The following is a 22,491-nucleotide window of genomic DNA, read 5'->3' as shown; positions in this document are numbered from 1 at the left end:
AGGAAATTAAACACAGAATAAATATGGGAAATGCGTGTTATTATTCGGTTGAGAAGCTTTATCATCCAGTCTATTGTCAAAAAATCTGAAAGTTAGAATTTATAAAACAGTTATATTACCAGTTGTTCTGTATGGTTGTGAAACTTGGACTCTCACTTTGAGAGAGGAACATAGGTTAAGGATGTTTGAGAATAAGGTGCTTAGGAAAATATTTGGAGCTAAGAGGGATGAAGTTACAGGAGAATGGAGAAAGTTACACAACACAGAACTTCACGCATTGTATTCTTCACCTGACATAATTAGGAACATTAAATCCAGACGTCTGAGATGGGCAGGGCATGTAGCACGTATGGGCGAATCCAGAAATCCATATAGAGTGTTAGTTGGGAGGCCGGAGGGAAAAAGACTTTTGGGGAGGCCGAGACGTAGATGGAGAGATAATATTAAAATGGATTTGAGGGAGGTGAGATATGATGATAGAGACTGGATTAATCTTGCTCAGGATAGGGACCAATGGCGGGCTTATGTGAGGGCGGCAATGAACCTCCGGGCTCCTTAAAAGCCAGTAAGTAAGTAAGTAATAATAATAATAATAATAATAATAATAATAATAATAATAATAATAATAATAATAATAATAATTTTGTTGTTGAACATTCAGCGTCGCCGGATGTGCCGGAATTTTGTCCCGCAGGAGTTCTTTTACATGCCAGTAAATCTACTGACATGAGCCTGTCGCATTTAAGCACACCTAAATGACATAGACCTGGCCTGGGATCGAATTTATTTGTATGATGATACAGTTCAGAATATGGGTGAAAGAAGATTTCATATACATGTGTGTACATAGGGGTCGTTATATTTAGTATTATATAAAATACAAAGTGTGAGGTCACATACGAAATAAATTGTGGATAGCTGGATCAAGGAATCATTGCCTACTTTAACCGTAGGCCTACATTCGTTTTATCATGGATTGCAAGGAGGATAGCTTGCATTTTGTAAACAGAAATACATTAAAATTGTTTTCAATTACAGAATTTGAATGACTTGTATATTCATGTTTCAGATCTATTAATTTTTAACAACTCCCATGGGTTATCATAGAGTCGTAATATTTTATAGTTTCCTTGGTTACAATTGTTCAATAATTTCACGTATGGTGGCACTAGTACTTATATGTTATAAAACTATGGAGGCCATGGTTTCTGAATCCAAGTTTCCCGACGGTAGTGTCTCGTAGTGGGAAGGAGATGTATTTTTGGAAAATTAGGAAACGCGATAAACTGATAGGCTGAAGTGTACTCAAGGATTTACAGCTGACAATCTCTCAAATATGAGTAAAACAAATCAAACAATAATATTATGAATACAATGAATCGGGCACACTTGTAACTGTTTGCGTATCAAATAGGAGTACAATACAAGATGAGGTGGAGTCTGTGGAAAGTAAATAAAAAAGAGATAGAAAAGTAGATCAGCAAACAGAGGTGCGATAAGCGTGTTCATTACGTCTTACAGATAAATTAAGTAAATTCCGAGAAGCAATCTCTACATCGTAAACTGGGAATCTCGACAGAAGAGCGATAAGTTTAGATACGGCTAAAAGGTAAGCCTAAAGTATGAAAGCATACATACATATATCCATACACATATTAAAGAGTTGTCATATTATATAAAAAGTGAAAATCCGCGATACTACTTTCATCTTTAAAATGTGAGAAATGAAAAGGGGGCAAGGAATATAATCGAAATGATAGCCGTCCAAATCTTGGATTTAAAATATCGGCATCCTAATCAATTCAAATGAACAAAAAAAGAAAATGTAAATTAATGTTAAAAAATACATAATGAAATTCTAAAAAAGAATATTGTGCGACAAGATATGGTGGCTATCAAAACTATAAAAATTTATTGAAAATAAATAATATACATTGAATATTATAAAGATGAATAGAGATGGTGATTGATGATGTTCAGTGAAGATTTTAAAATAGTTGACGCAATTGTCTGAAGAGTCTTTTCAGGAACCTTTAAGTTTCTGACGATCTCCAATGTAAATTTGGGAATTGTTCCTGGAGCACAAAACATAAGTCCAATGACATTCCAATCTTGAATTTATGACTGAGATCATCACAGCATGGAAGGTAAATAGCGCGTTTCTCTTCATGTACCTGCTTTGGTTGATCTTCATTAATTTCGAACCTTACAGTGGGGTCAAGAATGAGACCAGTTTTTTTTATTTCGGTCAATTATTATGATGTCAGCACGTCGTGTAGATCCTTCCGTAGAAAGACATTGCACTTCCTCATATACTTCGTATTCACCATGTTCCCTTAATCTGTTAGCAATTATTGAGCGGACTGTGTTATGTCTGTCAATTCGCAGTAATTAGCCCTGAGGGCAGAAACCTAGCACGTGGGGTAACATTAACTTCTTGGATAATAACAATGTTTCCCAAGACGAAAGGTAATTTTTTTTTTAGAAATTTTCGGATTGTTTACAAATTTATTTATTTAACGGCAATATTGTTAATGAATTATTAATTTCTCCAAAAAGTTCAATCTTGAATCATCTTTGGCCAAGCCTGTTTCTTTGATAGCTCTAAAATATTCAATCTATCTTCTGAGAAATCACATATATAAAGTACGGTAAATTAATAACACAATAATAATAATTATATTTCTCACGAAAACATTTTCATAAAATTGTACGTAGTTACTAATACTTGTATATTTGGTATACTTTATACTTCAGGGCAACCCCTATTTTAGGGGAAGTATTTTATAATAGTAATAAAACGAAATTCAAATTTCAAACTCTGAACACGAGGTAGATGGAAACGAAAGTAGCTAATACAGACAATAATAACTATGCTATACCCAGACTTGAGCAAAACGTTTTGGCCCTGACAAACCAATGAAACTTTATCATTAATTCAATATGACCTTATTTGAATGATGAACTTTTTTCCTAGTAGGTTATTTTACGACGTTTTATCAACTGCTATGGTTATCTAGCATCTGAATGACATAAAGATGATAATACCGGCGAAATGAATCCAGGGTCCAGCGCCGAAAGTTACCCAGCATTTGCTCCTAATGGGTTGAGAGAAAACCCCGGAAAAACTTGAACCAGATAATTTGTCCCAACGAGGATTTGAACCTGGGCCCGCTCATTTTACGGTTAGGCATGCTAACCGTTTCTACAGTGGTAGACGAATCGTGAATTTAAATCCAATGTTGTATGTATTCATAGTTCTTTACTTTTAACCCTTTCGAGCTACTAATACAAATTTGTATGAAATTGTATTTTAATAAATAAGTTTAATTGCAATTTAGTTAGTTTTCTTTAATCTTAACGTTTCAAATTACTTCAGGTTTTCATTGTATTATTTATATTTTACTTTTATTAATGTTTTTAAAAATATATTTATATGTTTTTCAATGTATTCTGACGAAACCTAAAACTGTATGTCTAATGGCCAATTGAATTGAATTGAATCTTCATTTTAACCTTTGTTTTCTACGGTTTTAGTAAATGGCGTTTGGCCCACTATGGTTCTGAACCCTTCATATGTACATACATACATAATTACACGTATGCATACCAACAGTATGAACATATTTATGAGACAATTTTACTTACCACAATTCCCCGAATATTGTCGCAATTGTGCGCAGGCGTTATAAACAATAAAGGTTCACTGTGGCCACTATCTGACATAACATACTTCACACCAATGTGTTAAAATAATTCACAGATCACTTGCTAGAACACGAGCACCGACTGTTCACTATGAAGATCAATCACAACGTGTTTGCACACTCAGGCAGGTTGCCACTTTCATACCACGACGTCCGTAGTCACAACTCACGCAACTGATAGCGACACCCGGACTACAGGAATCTGCGGCACACACAGATGAGTGATGCAGCATCTGTCACTGCGCCACGCGCCATTCTCGCGAAAACCTCTGCGCCTTCTCGCTGGCGAGCAGCTGGACGACTGAACGACGGCTTCTGTGGTGCGGAGCAGGTCGGCCTACCCCCACCACTGCCCCCCTCGCGCGCGCCATCTCTCGACTACTACTCGAAATCAAAGTCATTAATTAAGTTCAAGTCCTCTAATTACACAACTTAATTTTTGTATTATAAATGAAGCGGCTCATAAGATAGGAATTACGAACGTCAAGAGCGCGCCAATTAAAACATCCATCAAGGCAGGCGCAGCGACCCGCCGTGCACAACACGCGTGCTCAAAACAGCGCTGTGTGAATCACTGCTGCTTTTTCTTGGCACAAAGTATCAGGAGAAAGCATTGTGATGCTGCAGTTTGGGATTGTACGCGGAAGTACATGTTTTAGCATCCCGAATCCGAAAAAAAAGTGGTTTTAGATCTTATGCCGTCTGCATTTCAGATCTTATAAATTGTGTGTTTGTGTGTGTGTGTATTCCCCTTATGTTATGTAACTGATTTTGATTATGTGTAATTTTCTACTTTATTTTATATATTATGTAACTGATCTTGTCTATTGTAATTTCCTACTATATTTTATGTAATTTCTAAGTTATTTTCTTTTGTGTTGTTTTGTAATCAAATTTTGTATCTCATGTATTTGTATTACTGAAACCTGGTTGAGTGGAAGAGAAGGACCATGGCCTTAACTCTGCCAGGCAAAATAAACCTACTACTACTACTTATATTGGGAATGAATAGAATAAGTATTAAGTGTTTTTATTGGGTTATTTTACGACGCTGTATCAATATCTAGGTTATTTAGCGTCTGAATGATATGAAGGTGATAATGCCGGTGAAACGAGTCCGGGGTCCAGCACCGAAAGTTACCCAGCATTTGCTCGTATTGGGTTGAGGGAAAACCCCGGAAAAAACCTCAACCAGGTAACTTACCCCGACTGGGAGTTAAATGTTAATTATTACCTTGAATGTATATATTTAGAGCCTTATTTTGCTGTAAATTAAAATCCTCTAAAGTAATGCTTAAACCAATAAATAAATTGGGGGATATTTCCGAAGAAAAAAGTTTTATTTCTCATTATTGACTGAATGGGAATATTGAAAAACCCCGTATGTTCACGAAATTGAGTTAGCTGCCATTTAGTATTCTACGCACAAAGACGCATCATTCTGAAGAGAGACATATCTTCCATCAAACCATATGCCAGAATTCAGTTCAACTTATTTCCAAAATGAAGAGAAACCACATATGTGCAGGACTTGTGAGGTATCTCAATATTTTAGATTCTTAGACTGGCAGCACATGCATAATGTTTACCATCAATGAATTAAAGATAATTATTATTCATAGTTTAGTACATACTTTTGTATTAACAGAACGTTCAAAAACCTTGCCAGTCAACAAGAAAACAATGGCTAATCTGAAAAAGTTACACAGATTCCTTCCAGAAAAGAAAGAGGTGAAGAAATTCTATTCTGAATATGTATTATATTCTTTCTCGTGTTAAATTTTACCGTACCTGTTTAACATGTTTCGGCCTGCTATTGGCCTTCTTCAGAACTAGTTGTTGTGTCATATTGCTTGGAATTGTGTTTGTTTTTGTTTATTGTGTTTTTTACTATGTTATGGTATTTTATAGAAGGCCAATAGCAGGCCGAAACATGTTAACCAGGTACGGTAAAATTTAACACGAGAAAGACATATAGGCCTAATATATATTCCGAAATGATATAGGGGAGAGTCGGGTAGTATCGGACATCGGGTAATATCGGACAGTGAGTTTCTTTAATCTACCACACGATGATAGTACCTGATTGACATGGTTACGTTTCTGTGATGTCGCATAGAGAAACGTAACCATGTCATTCAGGTACTACCATATGGTGGTAGATGAAAGAAACGCACTGTCCGATACTACCCGACTCTCCCCTAGTGTTAAAAGATGTGTAATCAAGATGTATCTATTCTGAAGTTTACAAATGAAAATGACGAATATTACATGATATTGATGATCGGTGAAGGTTTTGAAATAATAACCATTTTTTTCCCGAATAAGAATGTAATTTTAATGTTCTATTCTGAAGCTTAAAGTTTGACTATCGATGAAAATGAATAGGCTAAATATTATCTGGTACTGATGATCTGTGAAGAATTTGCAATCCTAAGTAACTTATTCTGAATAAAAATTTTATTTTATTTTTCTGTTCTGAAGTTTACACCTACTGGTTAGCAACTATTTATGGATAGACCTACATATTCCATACGTATTGAGCTTAGTAACTATATATACTAGAATGTGATATTATCTTTTTTTCGTTAATAATTATACGCTATTTCCCATCTCTTTGGATAATCGACAAGATGAGAATTACTATGATATTATTACCTATGAAAATACCCAAATCAATTTGTAGTAGCGTCACAACACTTTCTCTAATGACAAAGAAAAAAACAATATGGGCTTATGGTATATTTTCCTGGCTTTTACAAAATAACACATCCAGACATTAACATAAGCAATTCGAATATATTTTGTGATCTTGTTAAACACGCCGCTGATCGCTTGTTAAATAGTTTCTAAGGTTTAACATTAATATTCAGAAAATGCCATCAAGATGAACCTAATGATAGGAGGGGTATTTACTCGATGGGTGCGGATGAAATAAATTCCAGAGTATCCCACCTGATTTACATTTATAATGAGTAATTACAGTATTTTACATAATTCATCGTTTTAAGCTGTCCTCCATTGCGGCTCAAGAAGTGCCGATGCTGCCTACAAACGCAGAGGATCTGGGGTAGAAACCCGATACAGGATTGCAAAATTTTATGTTCTTCTCACTTGACTGATGTGCCTGTCTTGTCTTGTGTTTGTTCTGTATTGTTGTAAGTGGTGATATTATGCTATGTAGAAAGTATGAAAACACATTTTCATTTCTTTGATGGTTTGATATTGCTTAGTCTTCATGGGAATAAGAAAGAATGGAACAAATGGTCCAAGTTTGGAAACCAAGCGATGAATCGAAATATTCTTCCTTGTGTTAATAATATCAAATAATTCCAGGAAATCATTCCAAAAATGATTCTCCATACATTCTTAAGTTAGATGCCATGGAACTACTCTGCAACACATATAAGGATCACCTTCAAATTTATACAGATGGATCTCTAAATCCTAATAATGGGACATCAGGAGCAGGGTATTATATTCCAAAATATCAAGAAAATTACTTCATACCATGTTCATCCTCCTTCAGTCTTGACACTGAATTGCTAGCTATTGATGCTGCTCTTCAGTGTGATACTCAAATTTCTGAAAAATCTATTTGCATACTTACCGACTCCAAGGGGACTATATTTAATATAATTAAATATGTACCAAACCTATACGCACATAGAATTATTCCAATTCAGAAACAACTACGTAAACTAAAAGAACTCTAAAAGGAAATAACATTTCAATGGATACCTGGTCATTGTGGTATACCTGCAAACGAGAAAGTCGATAATATTACAAAACAGGCAACATATTTGCAACCAAGACTCTTCAAGTGATATCTCTATCCAGTGCTTTTGCTTCAGTAAAGTCTCATTTTACAAACCTATGGATCAACAACTGGCTCTCTTCTGACAAAGGAAAAATTTTACAGTCTGTACAAAAGAAACCAAATGACCTGGAAATGTACAAAAACTTGCCCAGACATGTTCAAGCATTTTTAACGAGAGCCAGAACAGGTCACATTGTCACTCAATTGTACCTACACCGATTTCACATTTCTGATAATCCTACTTGTCTGTGGTGTAATAATCATGATGAAGATCTGGAACACATTCTTCTATACTGTCCATCCATAAACCACAAAAGAAGTAAATTAAAATCATCAGTACCAGTTGCAGAAGACACAGCCCTGCAGTATATATTGACTACACCCCAACTCTGGCTACTAGCAACAGGCATCTACTGGGTGTTCATTTCAAAGTGTGTCATGACGTCACTGTTGTGAGTCAGCGATTTGAAGCGAGTTTCAGCTTTTATGTCAGAGATGTTGCCTATTAATCAAGGCGTTCAATCTGAACTTGAGAACGTGTACGGTATAACTTGAACGTCGTAGCAACAGATGGCGGTCTGTAAAGTCTGTGTGCTACCATAACTTCTTTCGAACTGTGTTTTGCGCGGGCAAGTCGTACGCAGGGTATTTGAATCGCTCCATGCAGAAAGGGCTTCAGTCACAAATTTTGAAAAAACGAGATATCGATGGAAATCATATCTTTATGGATGGTTCCATCAGCCTGTGCAGAAAGGAATTCAGTCCAATGCTTGGAAATACAGAAACTGAAGCGTCAGGCTCAGAGTTATACTCAGAAAGGAATACAAAGTACAGACTGTTTTCCTTAGTTTTCTCAAAACCAGGTCTAATGGATTGAAGCCCTTTCTGCATGGGGCGATTCATTTGTTATCATCGATTGCGTACGGCAACATTCCACAACACAAATCAAAATGCTCCGTGTCCATGTTGACCGTCCAAGTTAACAAATACGTAAGTAATCGTCTAACCCTCTCCCCACATCCCGACAGTAAGAAAAAAACTCACTTCAGTACGTGTTTCCAAACAGTTCACATTCTTGCCACTACTGGCGTTACCGTACGTATCGGTAAGTAATCTTCAGAATGAACGCCGTACTTGCTAGGCAACTTCTCTCGCATTTAGGTAATACGCCTCTGCGGAAGTGTAGGAAGATTGAATTCTCTAGGCTCATCGGCTAGCCACATGACGACATACAGCGAGCCATGACACATTTTGAACTGAACACCCAGTATAATGAACACCGATCAAAACATCCCTCATTTCTCGTGAAAAACAACAACTGATTAGACTACTGTGGACTTTATGTTGTCAGTAAACAGCTGGATACATTAAGAAGATTGACTGATTAATAATATCAAATACGTAGGTGATTACTTGTGACGAAGGGATAAAAACTCGGACCTTCCAGTTCATTTTTTTAGCATTAACAGAAGCGGGGGAAGGGAGGAAGGAATTACACATTAATCTACACGAATCTAGCGTAACGCTTCTAACAAATTGCCAGCACGTTTAGGCGATTGGCATAACGTGACTACACAATCTAAAAAACACGGAGCAACGTGCAATTACTGGTATACATTAGCAAATTGCTACAGCTTTGATTTTGAGAGGGATATTTAAAGACGGGAAGGCGATGGATAAAAGTGTGTCAGAAAGCATGAGCTCAAGATGTTACTTAACCATGATCATAACATAACCATGCGAGGTTATTGACTTGAGAAGAAGAAAACTGATTACTAGACCAATATCTGCAGAATACCTCAGACAGACTACCTAACACACCCACAGAATATGAAAAATTAAAATATTGTATTTATTACCAGAATTAATACATGTATCAGTAGAACACTTTGAGTAAAAACTAATAAATGTAGCTATCACAAGAATACTTTCAGTAATAACTAATAAAATGTATCAGCAGAACACTTTAAGAAATAACTAATAAAATGTATCAGCAGAACACTTTCAGTAATAACTAATAAAATGTATCAGCAGAACACTTTAAGAAATAATTAATAAAATGTATCAGCAGAACACTTTAAGAAATAACTAATAAAATGTATCAGCAGAACACTTTCAGCAATAACTAATAAAATGTATCAGCAGAACACTTTAAGAAATAACTAATAAAATGTATCAGCAGAACACTTTCAGTAATAACTAATAAAATGTATCAGCAGAACACTTTAAGAAATAACTAATAAAATGTATCAGCAGAACACTTTAAGAAATAACTAATAAAATGTATCAGCAGAACACTTTAAGAAATAACTAATAAAATGTATCAGCAGAACACTTTAAGAAATAACTAATAAAATGTATCAGCAGAACGCTTTAAGAAATAACTAATAAAATGTATCAGCAGAACACTTTCAGTAATAACTAATAAAATGTACCAGCAGAACACTTTAAGAAATAATTAATAAAATGTATCAGCAGAACACTTTAAGAAATAACTAATAAAATGTATCAGCAGAACACTTTCAGTAATAACTAATAAAATGTATCAGCAGAACACTTTAAGAAATAATTAATAAAATGTATCAGCAGAACACTTTAAGAAATAACTAATAAAATGTATCAGCAGAACACTTTCAGTAATAACTAATAAAATGTATCAGCAGAACACTTTAAGAAATAATTAATAAAATGTATCAGCAGAACACTTTAAGAAATAACTAATAAAATGTATCAGCAGAACACTTTAAGAAATAACTAATAAAATGTATCAGCAGAACGCTTTAAGAAATAACTAATAAAATGTATCAGCAGAACACTTTCAGTAATAACTAATAAAATGTATCAGCAGAACACTTTAAGAAATAACTAATAAAATGTATCAGTAGAACACTTTAAGAGATCAGCAGAACACTTTCAGTAATAACTAATAAAATGTATCAGCAGAACACTTTAAGAAATAACTAATAAAATGTACCAGTAGAACACTTTAAGAAATAACTAATAAAATGTATCAGCAGAACACTTTCAGTAATAACTAATAAAATGTACCAGTAGAACACTTTAAGAAATAACTAATAAATGCATCAGCAGAACACTTCAAGAAATAACTAATAAATGTATCAGCAGAACACTTCAAGAAATAACTAATAAATGTATCAGCAGAACACTTCAAGAAATAACTAATAAATGTATCAGCAGAGCATTTCTAGCAATAACTAATTTCTACATCTACTGTCAAATGTTTATCAGTGACTACATATTGCAGGAGACAAGGTCATATTAAATATATTAAGTTAGCAACTCTAATATATTATTTTATGGTAATATATTCTTCTTTTTATTAATTACATTTATTATTATTCGTGAAATAATCTTATTCAAATAACACGCAGGTTCTCTACGCCCTCAGAAATTATCGACAAGATAAGAATTTTTGTGATAAGCCTATTACCTATGACAATATGTCTGAAAGATTAAAACTTTTCAGGGCACATATTATTCTTGAAAAGTCCTTACTTTGACGTGTCTATTACCTCAGGAATTTTGTCGGTTGGATTTTTTTGCGTTCCATACCGTACATGAACACATGGATCTTTCACAGGCTGTAAATATACTTTTTCAATTGATGAAAGCAGCGCTTAGAATTTTCTTCCACTGACCCCAGCCAGTACTGAACCCCATACTTCAATTCCAGATGCACGCGCTGGAGTCTAGACCACTGAGGCGTCGAGAAAGCCCAGGTATGTACTGGCGTCAAGACATTTCGACGGCTGTAAGAGCCTCAGGAAGAAAGAAAACCTGCTGCAAGGTCGACGATTTTGTAGATGTTCTGTTTAAGAGTTAGGTTTCCTTCCAGGTCGTTATAACAAAGTATTTCCACCTAACGACGAAATTACGTAGTAGGCATTCCTTGACGCCCGCCTGCTTGTCGCCAACACCCTCGTTTTTGTGTAAATATTTGTAAGATCAGAAATGGACGTCAGTCTTAATTGCAGCTCTCTACGCAATTGTCTATACTCTGTCCTAATGTTGTTTGTCGTCCGTGTCAATGGCGTTGCAATCGTGAAGGCGGTCCGATGTTTTCAACCAAGTTTCGTAGCCCCTTTCTTCGGCTAAAAATTGTGGTTTACTCACGACCGTAACGAACACAACCTTGCTCGCCTTTTCCATTACCCAGTGGCCTTGTTCCCGTACGTTTTTGCTCCACGAATGCCTTTTCAACGTCGACACTTCAGAATGATTTTCAGTTGTGTACGGCTTTACTTACCAGGTGTAAATGAAATATAGTAGTAAAATTAATTTTTCCAGATTTTATCGTATAGATGCTCGTTTCCGGTCTCCATAGCAACTAAAACCTTTTTCTAGCAATGTATTGAAGGACACAAGCATTCAAACTTCTAGATGAATGCTTTGGTCGGCGAGAAAAGACACATATGTAAAAAAAATAGTAATATACGTTACAAGAGCGGTATGTTGACGTTTTCATGTTCAAGGAAAACAACATACCGCTCGTTTATCGTACATTATTTTGTGCGAAGATCGTTTATTACATACCTGAAAGACGAATTTCTAATTAGTTGCAATGAAATCTCCATCTTGGTTTCTGTTTAATGACGGCAACTTCGGAAAACCAAAATATCTTTCTTCAACATTGTTGCTATAAAATGTTTTCTGTGTTTACTATACTCCAGCAGGCCGTGATATACGTCTGTCTTTTTTTCCCCCCAGTCTATAAATGCGAACTTAAAACAAACGGTAAGGTTATGTAATGATTTATTTTTCATTTTAATATTTTAACAATATTATTTATATAACATATTGTAGTAATAACATCGGCATCTGGAATCTCGTTGATTTTTTCACGGCTTCCTTAATGTTACTTGTATCAGGAATGCAATAAGTTTCGTGGAGTAGTAGACTTTACTTAATTTTTGCAAATATTTAAAAACAATAATTAACATTGCAATTTACGTGAAATTGCAGTGGTAAGTTTCCAATTTATAATTATTACTATGTTAAACGTCTCTAAAAATAATATGTTAAAAGCCTAAAGCAGTAAAATGAATGTCGCGCTTAAGCGGTAAGAAGAGGGAAATTGTTATGTGTGTTACGTTGGGAATACTGAATGTGGTATTTCACACTTACCGCGTATTGTTTCTGTGTGGAAAACAAGCAAATACGCACGATCTCGCACAAAATTCATTTTTCCAGATTTGATATAGGCTAGATGCTCGTTTCCTGTTTCCATAGCAACTAAAACCTTTTTCTAGCAATGTATTGAAGGACACAGGCAACCAAACTTCTAATGAATGAATGTCCGTAGTATTCAATCACAGTTCACTGTCAACTCTTTGGATTCCAAAGTTTTATTAGCATAACAAGAATATGTGAGATCTTCAGCAATAGGAGCTTAACTAAACGAGTTGATGAAAATACTCATCAAGTCTATTTCCTATCATTCATTCAGTGTTCTGTCCAAGGGCAGGTCTTTCACTGCAAACCCAGCATTCTCCAATTTTTCCTATTTTCTGCCTTCCTCTTTGCCTCCTCATATGATCCATATGTCTTAATGCCGTCTATCATCTGATATCTTCTTCTGCCCCGAACTCTTCTCCCGTTTACCATTCCTTCCAGTGCATCCTTCAGTAGGCAGATTATTTTTAGCCAATGCCACAGCCAAATCCGTTTTCTCTTCCTGATCAGTTTAAGCATAATCCTTTCTGCACCCACTCTTTCCAACACAGCTTCATTTCTTATTCTGTCTGTCCATTTCACACGCTGCATTCTTCTCCATATCCACATTTCAAATGCTTCTAGTCGCTTCTCTTCACTTTGTCCATGTTTCTGCCCCATACAATGTCACACGCCATACGGAGCACTTCATTAGTCTCTTTCTTAGTTCTGTATCCAGAGATCCGCAGAAGATGCTGCTTTTTCTATTAAAAGCTTTCTTTGCCATTGCTATCCTGCTTTTGACTTCCTGGCAGCAGCTCATTTTACTGCTTATAGTAAACCCCAAGTATTTGAAGCTGTCCACTTGCTCTACTGCCTCATTTAGAATTCTCCAGTTTACCTTCTTCAATTTTGACAATTAATATTTGAGGAGAAAAATTCGCTCCGGCGCCGGGGATCGAACCCGGGTCCTTGGTTCTACGTACCAAGCGCTCTGACCACTGAGCTACGCCGAATTCAATCCAGAGCACACAGAACGGGCAATCAAGTGCCTTCAAGATCTTTATGATGTCTGTAAAAAGAAGGATAAACTTTGGCTTAGATTTATTTTGTCTAAGAAAACATAATAGTTCTATATTATGCTGTAATTATGCTAAATACTCCACCAAGTTTTTTTGTTATATTATAGCTCTTCGTACTTGTAGAATTCATATTTAAGTTTGTAATTTTGTATGTTTTTTTTTTAATTCCTTATGCTATGCGATAGCAATAAACTGTACTATCAACAAACAGTGCTTCAAAAACGGAATACATACTATATAATTACATCATTAGAATTGAAAAATAACGTTTTTTATATATTTTTTTATTTTCTTACCCTATAAGCGTATACGGTAACACTGAATTTTCGGTTTGGAGGAGACCTTTTTTCAGAAACCCAACCAAATTAATACCTTTCCATTACTTATGAGCTAAAGTTCATCGATTTATGATACAGGAACATGGGTTTACAAAAAAAAAGTCATAACCCTAGTGCCCATACCACACCCGAAGAAAGATATATTCTACATCAAATGTTAAAATGTGACAATAACCTAGTTGTGAACTTGTCGACATTGAAAACCAGGATTTAAAACAGAAATATAGCTAATTCTTTGACGTGGATAAAGACACAACGCCATTTCACAATTTAAAACAGTACACCACATGATATTTACGAATGACAAACGTGTGTACTACACTGGGATTGAACTCACTACCAAGTAGCGTGGACGATGCGATGCATGAACAGTTCTGGCCTTAATGTCGCCAGCACTCAGATGATACCAGAAGTTGACCGGAAGTGAGATAAGTTACTTTTGTTCGTTACTTCATGTAAACAAGAATATCCCATCCCGGCCACGCACTTTCACAACCAATGAATGGGGTCGACGGCAGAACGAATTGGCGTCTCCATTGACAACGGATTCATGAACGAGACGAGATGCAATCGAAGCTCTGTAGGACATCAACATTTACTCAGGACTACACTCAAAAGACTTTTATACTTGTTATGTTCAACGGGTTGTTTTGTATGAAGTTTTAAAAAGAGGTATTTGATTTGTCTTATTTTCAAGGCACTCTTTATCAAATAAATGGAATTGGTTTTCTTTTTTCTATGTAAGCATTCAGTCGCCATAGCAACGGCTTGTTTTAAACATGTTTGAGTTAAATGTCAATTAAAGCCGCTAAAAGAAATGGATTTAGCTCTGTAAATACAAACTGATTTTTTTTTTTTTTTTTTTACCATTTAGTTTGGCGGTCCTGGACATGGAACTTTGCTCCTTTCACTGTCTAATGAGAAACTTACTACAGGACAAGGTACCACAGCAGCCATTGACGTTTGTGCCTAACCTAAATATTGGGGTATGACACCATTATAATCATGCAATTAACCATTCTATATTGGTAGCTTTATATCTCACGTAACCTACATTTGTAGGTGATTAGATCTATGTTTAAGAACAGATATTTCGGAAAATGTGTTATCACATAGACTCACCACATCTTGATCTTTGCATCCGGAATTAGCAGATAATATTATGGAGTTGGGCTGTCGTCAACTTACCTGGAAAAGAACAGAAACAGACTTATGAAATTTGTTACTAGAATATACTCAAATTTGTCCCTATGTTAATACATGAGTTTTTAAAATGAAGGCAGATATAAAAAAATAATTTTCATGGAGATGGTGTGCTCCCACATTATCAGTTTTCGCTTTTAGTTCTTAATAAGGTCCATCAAATGTAATTGTATTTTGTTTTATTTATTTTTAATTTTATTTAATTTTAATTTACATAATATTTGACAGTTAATATTGAAATACTACAAGCAATATTGCAATTGCAATAAAAACAAAAGAATTAAAATGTGAAATGGTATTTCTACCGATTACCCAAGGGCATGTATCACACGAAGTATGTTATATTTATTTACACTTAGCCTATCTGACTCTAACCTTGAAATTGTAACCACAACACAAAGCAACACATACAAGAACTATTATGTATTAATATTAATACTGCTATTAATTAATTATTAGTATGTGCAAATTTCACTAGCTTCCAGTAATGGGCTCAGAAATCTAGAACAATTTGAATTTTCAGAATTTAAACTACCGACAGCATGTGTCACTGCTGCCAACATGACAGTTATAAAATCACTACCAGTTGTATTTCTCAATACCGAAACTCGAAACAAAGTTGGCAGAAGAGAATTCCACCTGCAAACTAGAAACTCACCATAATCCACTAGCTTATGTAGTAATGGGGGAAAAATGGTTAGGTTTCACCCTTAGGGTATGAAGTAAGCTGACCCGGACTGTAGATGTAGAAATGTGAACGACTTGGAAAAGGAGAACAAGAGAATGAAAATTTCTAGTAATTAAAATAAAATAATAAAGATTAGAAGCAATAAAACATAAGTAATTACAATTGAAATAATTCATTATAAATATTCATAAGTAAATAATAGTACATTATGCAACGAGCCTATAATGATAGTAATTAAGAAGCGAGCATGGATGTTTATGAAACGAGCACAAGCGAGTTTCATAATTTTCATACGAGCTTCTTAATTACCATTATAGGCGAGTTTCATACGACTTTTTATGCTCGACCATATTTCTAACTTGAAATTACAGGTATTCAGATGTATACATTTTATTTGTATCTGACAAGATCGGAAGTGACCTTGTTCTAGGTCGTGAATTGTGAGATGTGCGCAGACGCGAAAGTATTGATTTTTTCCGAGGAACAATAATGTCATTGACCTTGTGTAATCCGTTAAACTTGGTATAACTTTGATTATTGAATTCGACATTGAAAAACGAGATGACAAATTGAATTTATTTGAATATTATTTACAATTAACGCTAATTATTATAGTAACAGAACATAACCTTCTGCGACAGCATTGGATTTCCAGCCTCCGTGACTTTTCGCTAATTCTCTTTCGATTGCATTTCCGAGAATAATCGATACTTGCGGTTTTATAACGGTACAAAGCTGACTCGTTATTGGCTGAACACCTGTAAGCTAAGTTGTCATTGGCTGAAAACACCTGAACTTTAATGAGTAGGTGTACTTCAATGACATGCATTAAAGGACTGCTACAAGGTGTATAATTACTACATTTCGGCATGGTCGAGCATAAAATTAATTAGCAATTAAACATGTCATCGGACAGTTGACTAAACAACAAACAACAATTAATTTATATCTATAATTTATTTAATTTTGAGTTTAACTTCCAACCTACTTATATCTTCTAAATCAGGCTATTGAGAAATGAAATTAGTATAAGTTGTAAGCTATACGTGAAGTCATGTTAGCCCACAGACTATTTTGTTGAGCAGATGGAATTGTTAAATAAGGCAAAGTAAAGTGGATGCTGGGCGTGCACCAACGGGAGTTGTGTTGAGGATCCTCGACCTCACTGTAACAAATCTGTTTCATTTATTTAACTAGTCTGTATCTATGCGGGGAATGTGGACTTGGCCGGGAATTTCAAGAACGACGGTCATGTGGATGAAGAGCCGGCATTATTCATGAGACAGAAAACATCCCAGCAATGAAGACAGAATCGGTATTTGAACTAAGATCACTTCTCATTCACACAAAAAAATGTTCAAGAAAATTTCATGTAGGTAACTGGGTGCAGCCGGCTTCAGATAGACTACGAAAAATGAAAACTTCTATTTTAACGAAACCAACGAGAAGTCACTCAGTTGAGTATGAAAGTTCCTTCGATTACGGACCATTAAAGTAGGTATGGAATGTTTTTCTTGACTGTTTGTCATTTACCATACGAAACCATTTGTGTAGACTTGTTTATCGACACAGTCATTGCATAGGGTGCGCCACAGGAGGCTGGTCTACGTTATACCCGCGATGAGATGGGATTATGGAGATTTGTTGGGATGTACAGAGGAAACAGAGCTCCCGCAGAAAACCCTCTGTTACATAAATAGACCATGGACTTGCTTAACACAAGTCATAAATCGTGGGTACGCCGGGGATGGAACCAGGGTTTAAGCTAGAAAATAAATCATTGTCGCACAAATGAAAAATTATATTTATGCAAATTGCGAAATGCTTGTGCAATATTATAAATAACTGTGCAGAAAGATAAAATTAATAAAGTATGTGGAAACAAAAAGTTATGTAGGGGAATATGGGGCAGGACGGGGTATAGCCTCTATCTTCCCAACAAGTAGTGAAATCTACCGAATTTTTTTAGAACTTCAACTCATGTAAATATATCATCACACAACACTTACTGTCATTCCTTGCATCTGTTGTATGTTATTCGGTTGCTGCATCATATTGTATCATTCATTTGCAACTTGAAAGTGTCCTCTTGTCACACGTAAGTAGAAATGAGATTTATTTAGATAATCTATTTTAATGTCATATTATAGAGTGCTTACCTGGCTTTTAATTCTGAAACTTCCTTAAATTTCGTGTGTTATTTTTCCTGCCAATGCCTCATAACTTAGAAATTGTGACTGTGGGGCAAAACGGGGTGGGGAATAACAGGGCAGTATGTCCTGCTCCACGTCACATTTAATTAAATTTCACCTCCTGTAATGGGTTGTTCGTTCTGTTGTTTGTCGGAAGAAGGTTGGATTAGATGCGTATCATATCTGAAATGGGCTCACAATTGTTGCGCAGGAGTAGACGTGAAGACGAGGATGCCACGCACATTTGCGTATTTTGCGAATGACTTTTTCTCAAGTAAACTTGTAAAATGTTGTAGTATTCACACTTTCAGTATATAATTTTTGTCACTTTTGCCATTTAATTATTACAAAAAATACATACCCCATTTTGCCCCATACGTGGGGCAGAACGGGGCAAAACACACATTAAAAAAACTAATTTATTTTAAGGTTATAATGACCGGATTTCACTCGAAGTGCATATATTTTATTTTTACTTGTTTATAGTGTAATAAAAGCATATATGTCATAAAACACATACATTTACATTATTTGATATCAAATAAAAGCATTCAAACATTAACTACCCCGTCCTGCCCCATGTTCCCCTAATTTGTTTCTTGCAGTTTTATTACTTTTAATCCATCTTATCACACTCTAGATATACTTATGTAAGTAAATCGTTAGACGTAGATATGTTTAGAATCAATACTGCTAAATTTACACCACATTAAAATACATTATTTTATGGGATCTCTAAAAATTGATATTCTTTACTAGTAGACCCTTCAAGATTTATTGTTACAGGTATCCTACAAGTAAAACTCAGCTCGGACTCCTCGCGGCGCGCATGCTAAACCCCTCTTACTCCCCTGCAGTAGGCTTGAGAGCATGGTGGGAACGGGAGCATACGTCATCTGCGCGAGACAGTCACGCCCGCTGGTTTCTGCGCACTGAGTTTTCCTTATTGTATGCCTATATCAGAGTGCTAACTCTTTTTAGTGAAAGGCGGTTTCTAATTCCAGTTTTTACAAGATTCATGCCACTAAAACTTCGCTCACATTCTACAGTATGCGATGGAATTATATAAATCAATTGAAGGGTTAAGAGCCATAGTGGGCCAAGCGCCATTTATTAAAACGGAGAAAGCAAGGGTTAAAATTAAGTGAATACCATAGCTTAATGAAGATGGACATTATTTAATTTCAATGTGTATACGGAGCAACAGTAACAAATATAAATGACACTCGGGAGGAAATTAAACGCAGAATAAATATGGGAAATGCCTGTTATTATTCGGTTGAGAAGCTTTTGTCATCCAGTCTGCTGTCCAAAAAATCTGAAAGTTAGAATATACTTTATTTTACTTGCTATAAGTGTCCATTGAATTATGGTAATAACTTAATTTTAACCCTTGTTTTCTACGTATTCAGTAAACGACGCTTTGCCCACTATGGTTCTGAACCCTTCAAATAACTTAAATGATATTATATAGTATTATATTATATTATATTATATTATATTATATTATATTATATTATATTATATTATATCTAGAGAAACTACACTTTCCAATGGTGAAATAATAATTAATTATACAAATCGGTTAATTTAGCTTCCGATATTACTTCACACAAACACAGAAACATTCTCTGTAGGCTATCTTTCATAGCATTCGATTGTTGCTGTCCAAGGCCCCTTATAGACCAAATCATTTGTTTTTTATTTCGTTACACGGCCTTAGACGGCAGTTATTTTAATTTTAAAACTCATTTATGTCATTAAATATCTGTCCTATCAAAATTTTGTAAAGAGTAAAACTTATCGCAAATTATTTTTAAAGAAACTTTTGTTATGTAACATTTTTCACAAAAATCAATAATAAGCGAGATATTTCGATTTATTTAATTCAGACCCCCTTATAACCCCCCTTTTAAATAATGTATTTTGAATGCCATATAGCCTAAAATCTAAGTTACAACGAACGCAATTTATATTCCAATTTTCATCGAAATCCATTCAGCCATTATCTCGTGAAAAGCTAACAAACATACAGACAGACAAAAATTTCAAAAAAGCGATTTTCGGTTTCAGGGTGGTTAATTATATATGTTAGGACCAATTATTTTTGGAAAATCGAAAATTACCAGAAAAATTTCGGCTACAGATTTATTATTAGTATAGATTTATTGACTGAGAACCAGTCATATATTTTGAAGAGAATTTCCTCTGTTGAAGATTAGAATGTGTTGGAGTTACTGGCTGTAATTACTATATGAGGAAGTTTGTGTAGAGATTTCTGGTGGAGAGAATAATGGGACAATCCCGTCGTTTAAAATTCGTCACTCTGTTGTTTCTCGTAACTACGCAACAGCTGCTGTCCTCTGTAGGCGACGTCGCGTGACACAGGTGTAAGCCACGACAACGCCCACGCGGGGTTCAGCCAACGCAGGGCATTGTGTAGCGGCCGGGTGTGCCCGCTAATCAAAACATTGCTAAAAAAACCGGGTCGGACCCGTCCTTATTCATAAGCTGTCTCATCTCCGACGATTGTTATGCAGGACCTCCATTATTCGAGATGGGTGGTTTTCAACGATAATTTATCGTCTGTGTTTGTCACTAAGTATACAAGATTGTCTTTTGATTGTGTTACAGTATTTGCAAAGGTGTTGCTTCGGATCGGACGGCATGAGCCTTACGCAACAACCGTGTGGGCTACTTCACGTTTCGGTAGTTTAAGTGTGAAATCCGACCTTCAGGCTCCAGTCTTCAAATTCCAAGAACCTCCGTCACTTCGGCTGCCTCCCTCGTGGCAATGCCATTGTTACAGAACAGAAGGAGGCTGTTTTCATACGCAGTGCAGAACCCTTTAATGTCTCTCTTTCATCATGTCGTAGCGAGCCTTCGTAAAGTCCCCGTACCTAAGTTGGAAAATGTATTCCAAGGAATGCATTACATAAAATAGCCTATGTAGTAGACATTATTATTGTACATATGTGTTGAAAATCCACAAACGATTAGGGAAAACACGGAAATTTTACTGGAAGAAAGTAAAGAGGTAGGTTTGGAAGTAAATCCCGAAAAGACAAAGTAAGTTATATGATTATGTCTCGTGACGAGAATATTGTACGAAATGGAAATATAAAAATTGGAAATTTATCCTTTGAAGAGGTGGAGAAGTTCAAATATCTTGGAGCAACAGTAACAAATATAAATGATACTCGGGAGGAAATTAAACACAGAATAAATATGGGAATAAATGCTGTCGAAAAATCTGAAAGATAGAATTTATAAAACAGTTATATTATCGGTTGTTCTTTATGGTTGTGAAACTTGGACTCTCACTTTGAGAGAGGAACATAGGTTAAGGGTGTTTGAGAATAAGGTGCTTAGGAAAATATTTGGGGCTAAGAGGGATGAAGTTAGAGGAGAATGGAGAAAGTTACACAACGCAGAACTGCACGCATTGTATTCTTCACCTGACATAATTAGGACCATTAAATCCAGACGTTTGAGATGGGCAGGGCATGTAGCACGTATGGGCGAATCCAGAAATGCATATAGAGTGTTAGTTGGGAGGCCGGAGGGAAAAAGACTTTTGGGGAGGCCAAGACGTAGATGGGTGGATAATATTAAAATGGATTTGAGGGAGGTGGGATATGATGATAGAGACTGGATTAATCTTGCTCAGGATAGGGACCGATGACGGGCTTATGTGAGGGCGGCAATGAACCTCCGGGTTCCTTAAAAGACAGCAGTAAGTAAGTAAGTTCATTATCGATACCGTTAAAATGAACACCATGAAGTTGGCAGTATTTTATTAACTGTTTTTCTACAGTTTATGCAGTGATTATCAATAGCCTACCGTTAAAATGAACACCATGAAGTTGGCAGTATTTTATTAACTGTTTTTCTACTGTTTATGCAGTGATTATCGATAGCCTACTGTTAAAATAAACACCATGAAGTTGGCAGTATTTTATTAACTGTTTTTCTACTGTTTATGCAGTGATTATCAATAGCCTACCGTTAAAATGAACACCATGAAGTTGGCAGTATTTTATTAACTGTTTTCCTACAGTTTATGCAGTGATTATCAATAGTCTACCGTTAAAATGAACACCATGAAGTTGGCAGTATTTTATTAACTGTTTTTCTACTGTTTATGCAGTGATTATCAATAGCCTACCGTTAAAATGAACACCATGAAGTTGGCAGTATTTTATTAACTGTTTTTCTACAGTTTATGCAGTGATTATCAATAGCCTACCGTTAAAATGAACACCATGAAGTTGGCAGAATTTTATTAA

At 35.4% G+C, this 22,491-nt stretch overlaps 1 protein-coding gene across 3 annotated transcripts in view; it reads right to left on the bottom strand.

The window, feature by feature from the left end:
* Positions 1-22,491, bottom strand: part of LOC138716254 (uncharacterized) — a 619,716-nt gene that overhangs the window by 272,951 nt on the left and 324,274 nt on the right. The window contains exon 1 of one of the 3 annotated variants that reach the window (XM_069849120.1): positions 3,649-4,520. The exons of the other annotated variants lie outside the window; for them this stretch is intronic. Within the exon in view, the coding sequence (XP_069705221.1) occupies positions 3,649-3,726 (78 nt within the window). The 5' untranslated portion in view covers positions 3,727-4,520. Of the gene's footprint in view, positions 1-3,648; positions 4,521-22,491 lie in introns of those variants that run through there. 3 annotated transcript variants of the gene reach the window in all.

The sequence above is a fragment of the Periplaneta americana genome, chromosome 16 (assembly GCF_040183065.1).
Source record: "Periplaneta americana isolate PAMFEO1 chromosome 16, P.americana_PAMFEO1_priV1, whole genome shotgun sequence".
Classification (NCBI taxonomy): Eukaryota; Metazoa; Arthropoda; class Insecta; order Blattodea; family Blattidae; genus Periplaneta; species Periplaneta americana.
Note: the sequence above shows the minus strand (reverse complement) of the source record. Positions and strands in the feature narration are given on the sequence as shown.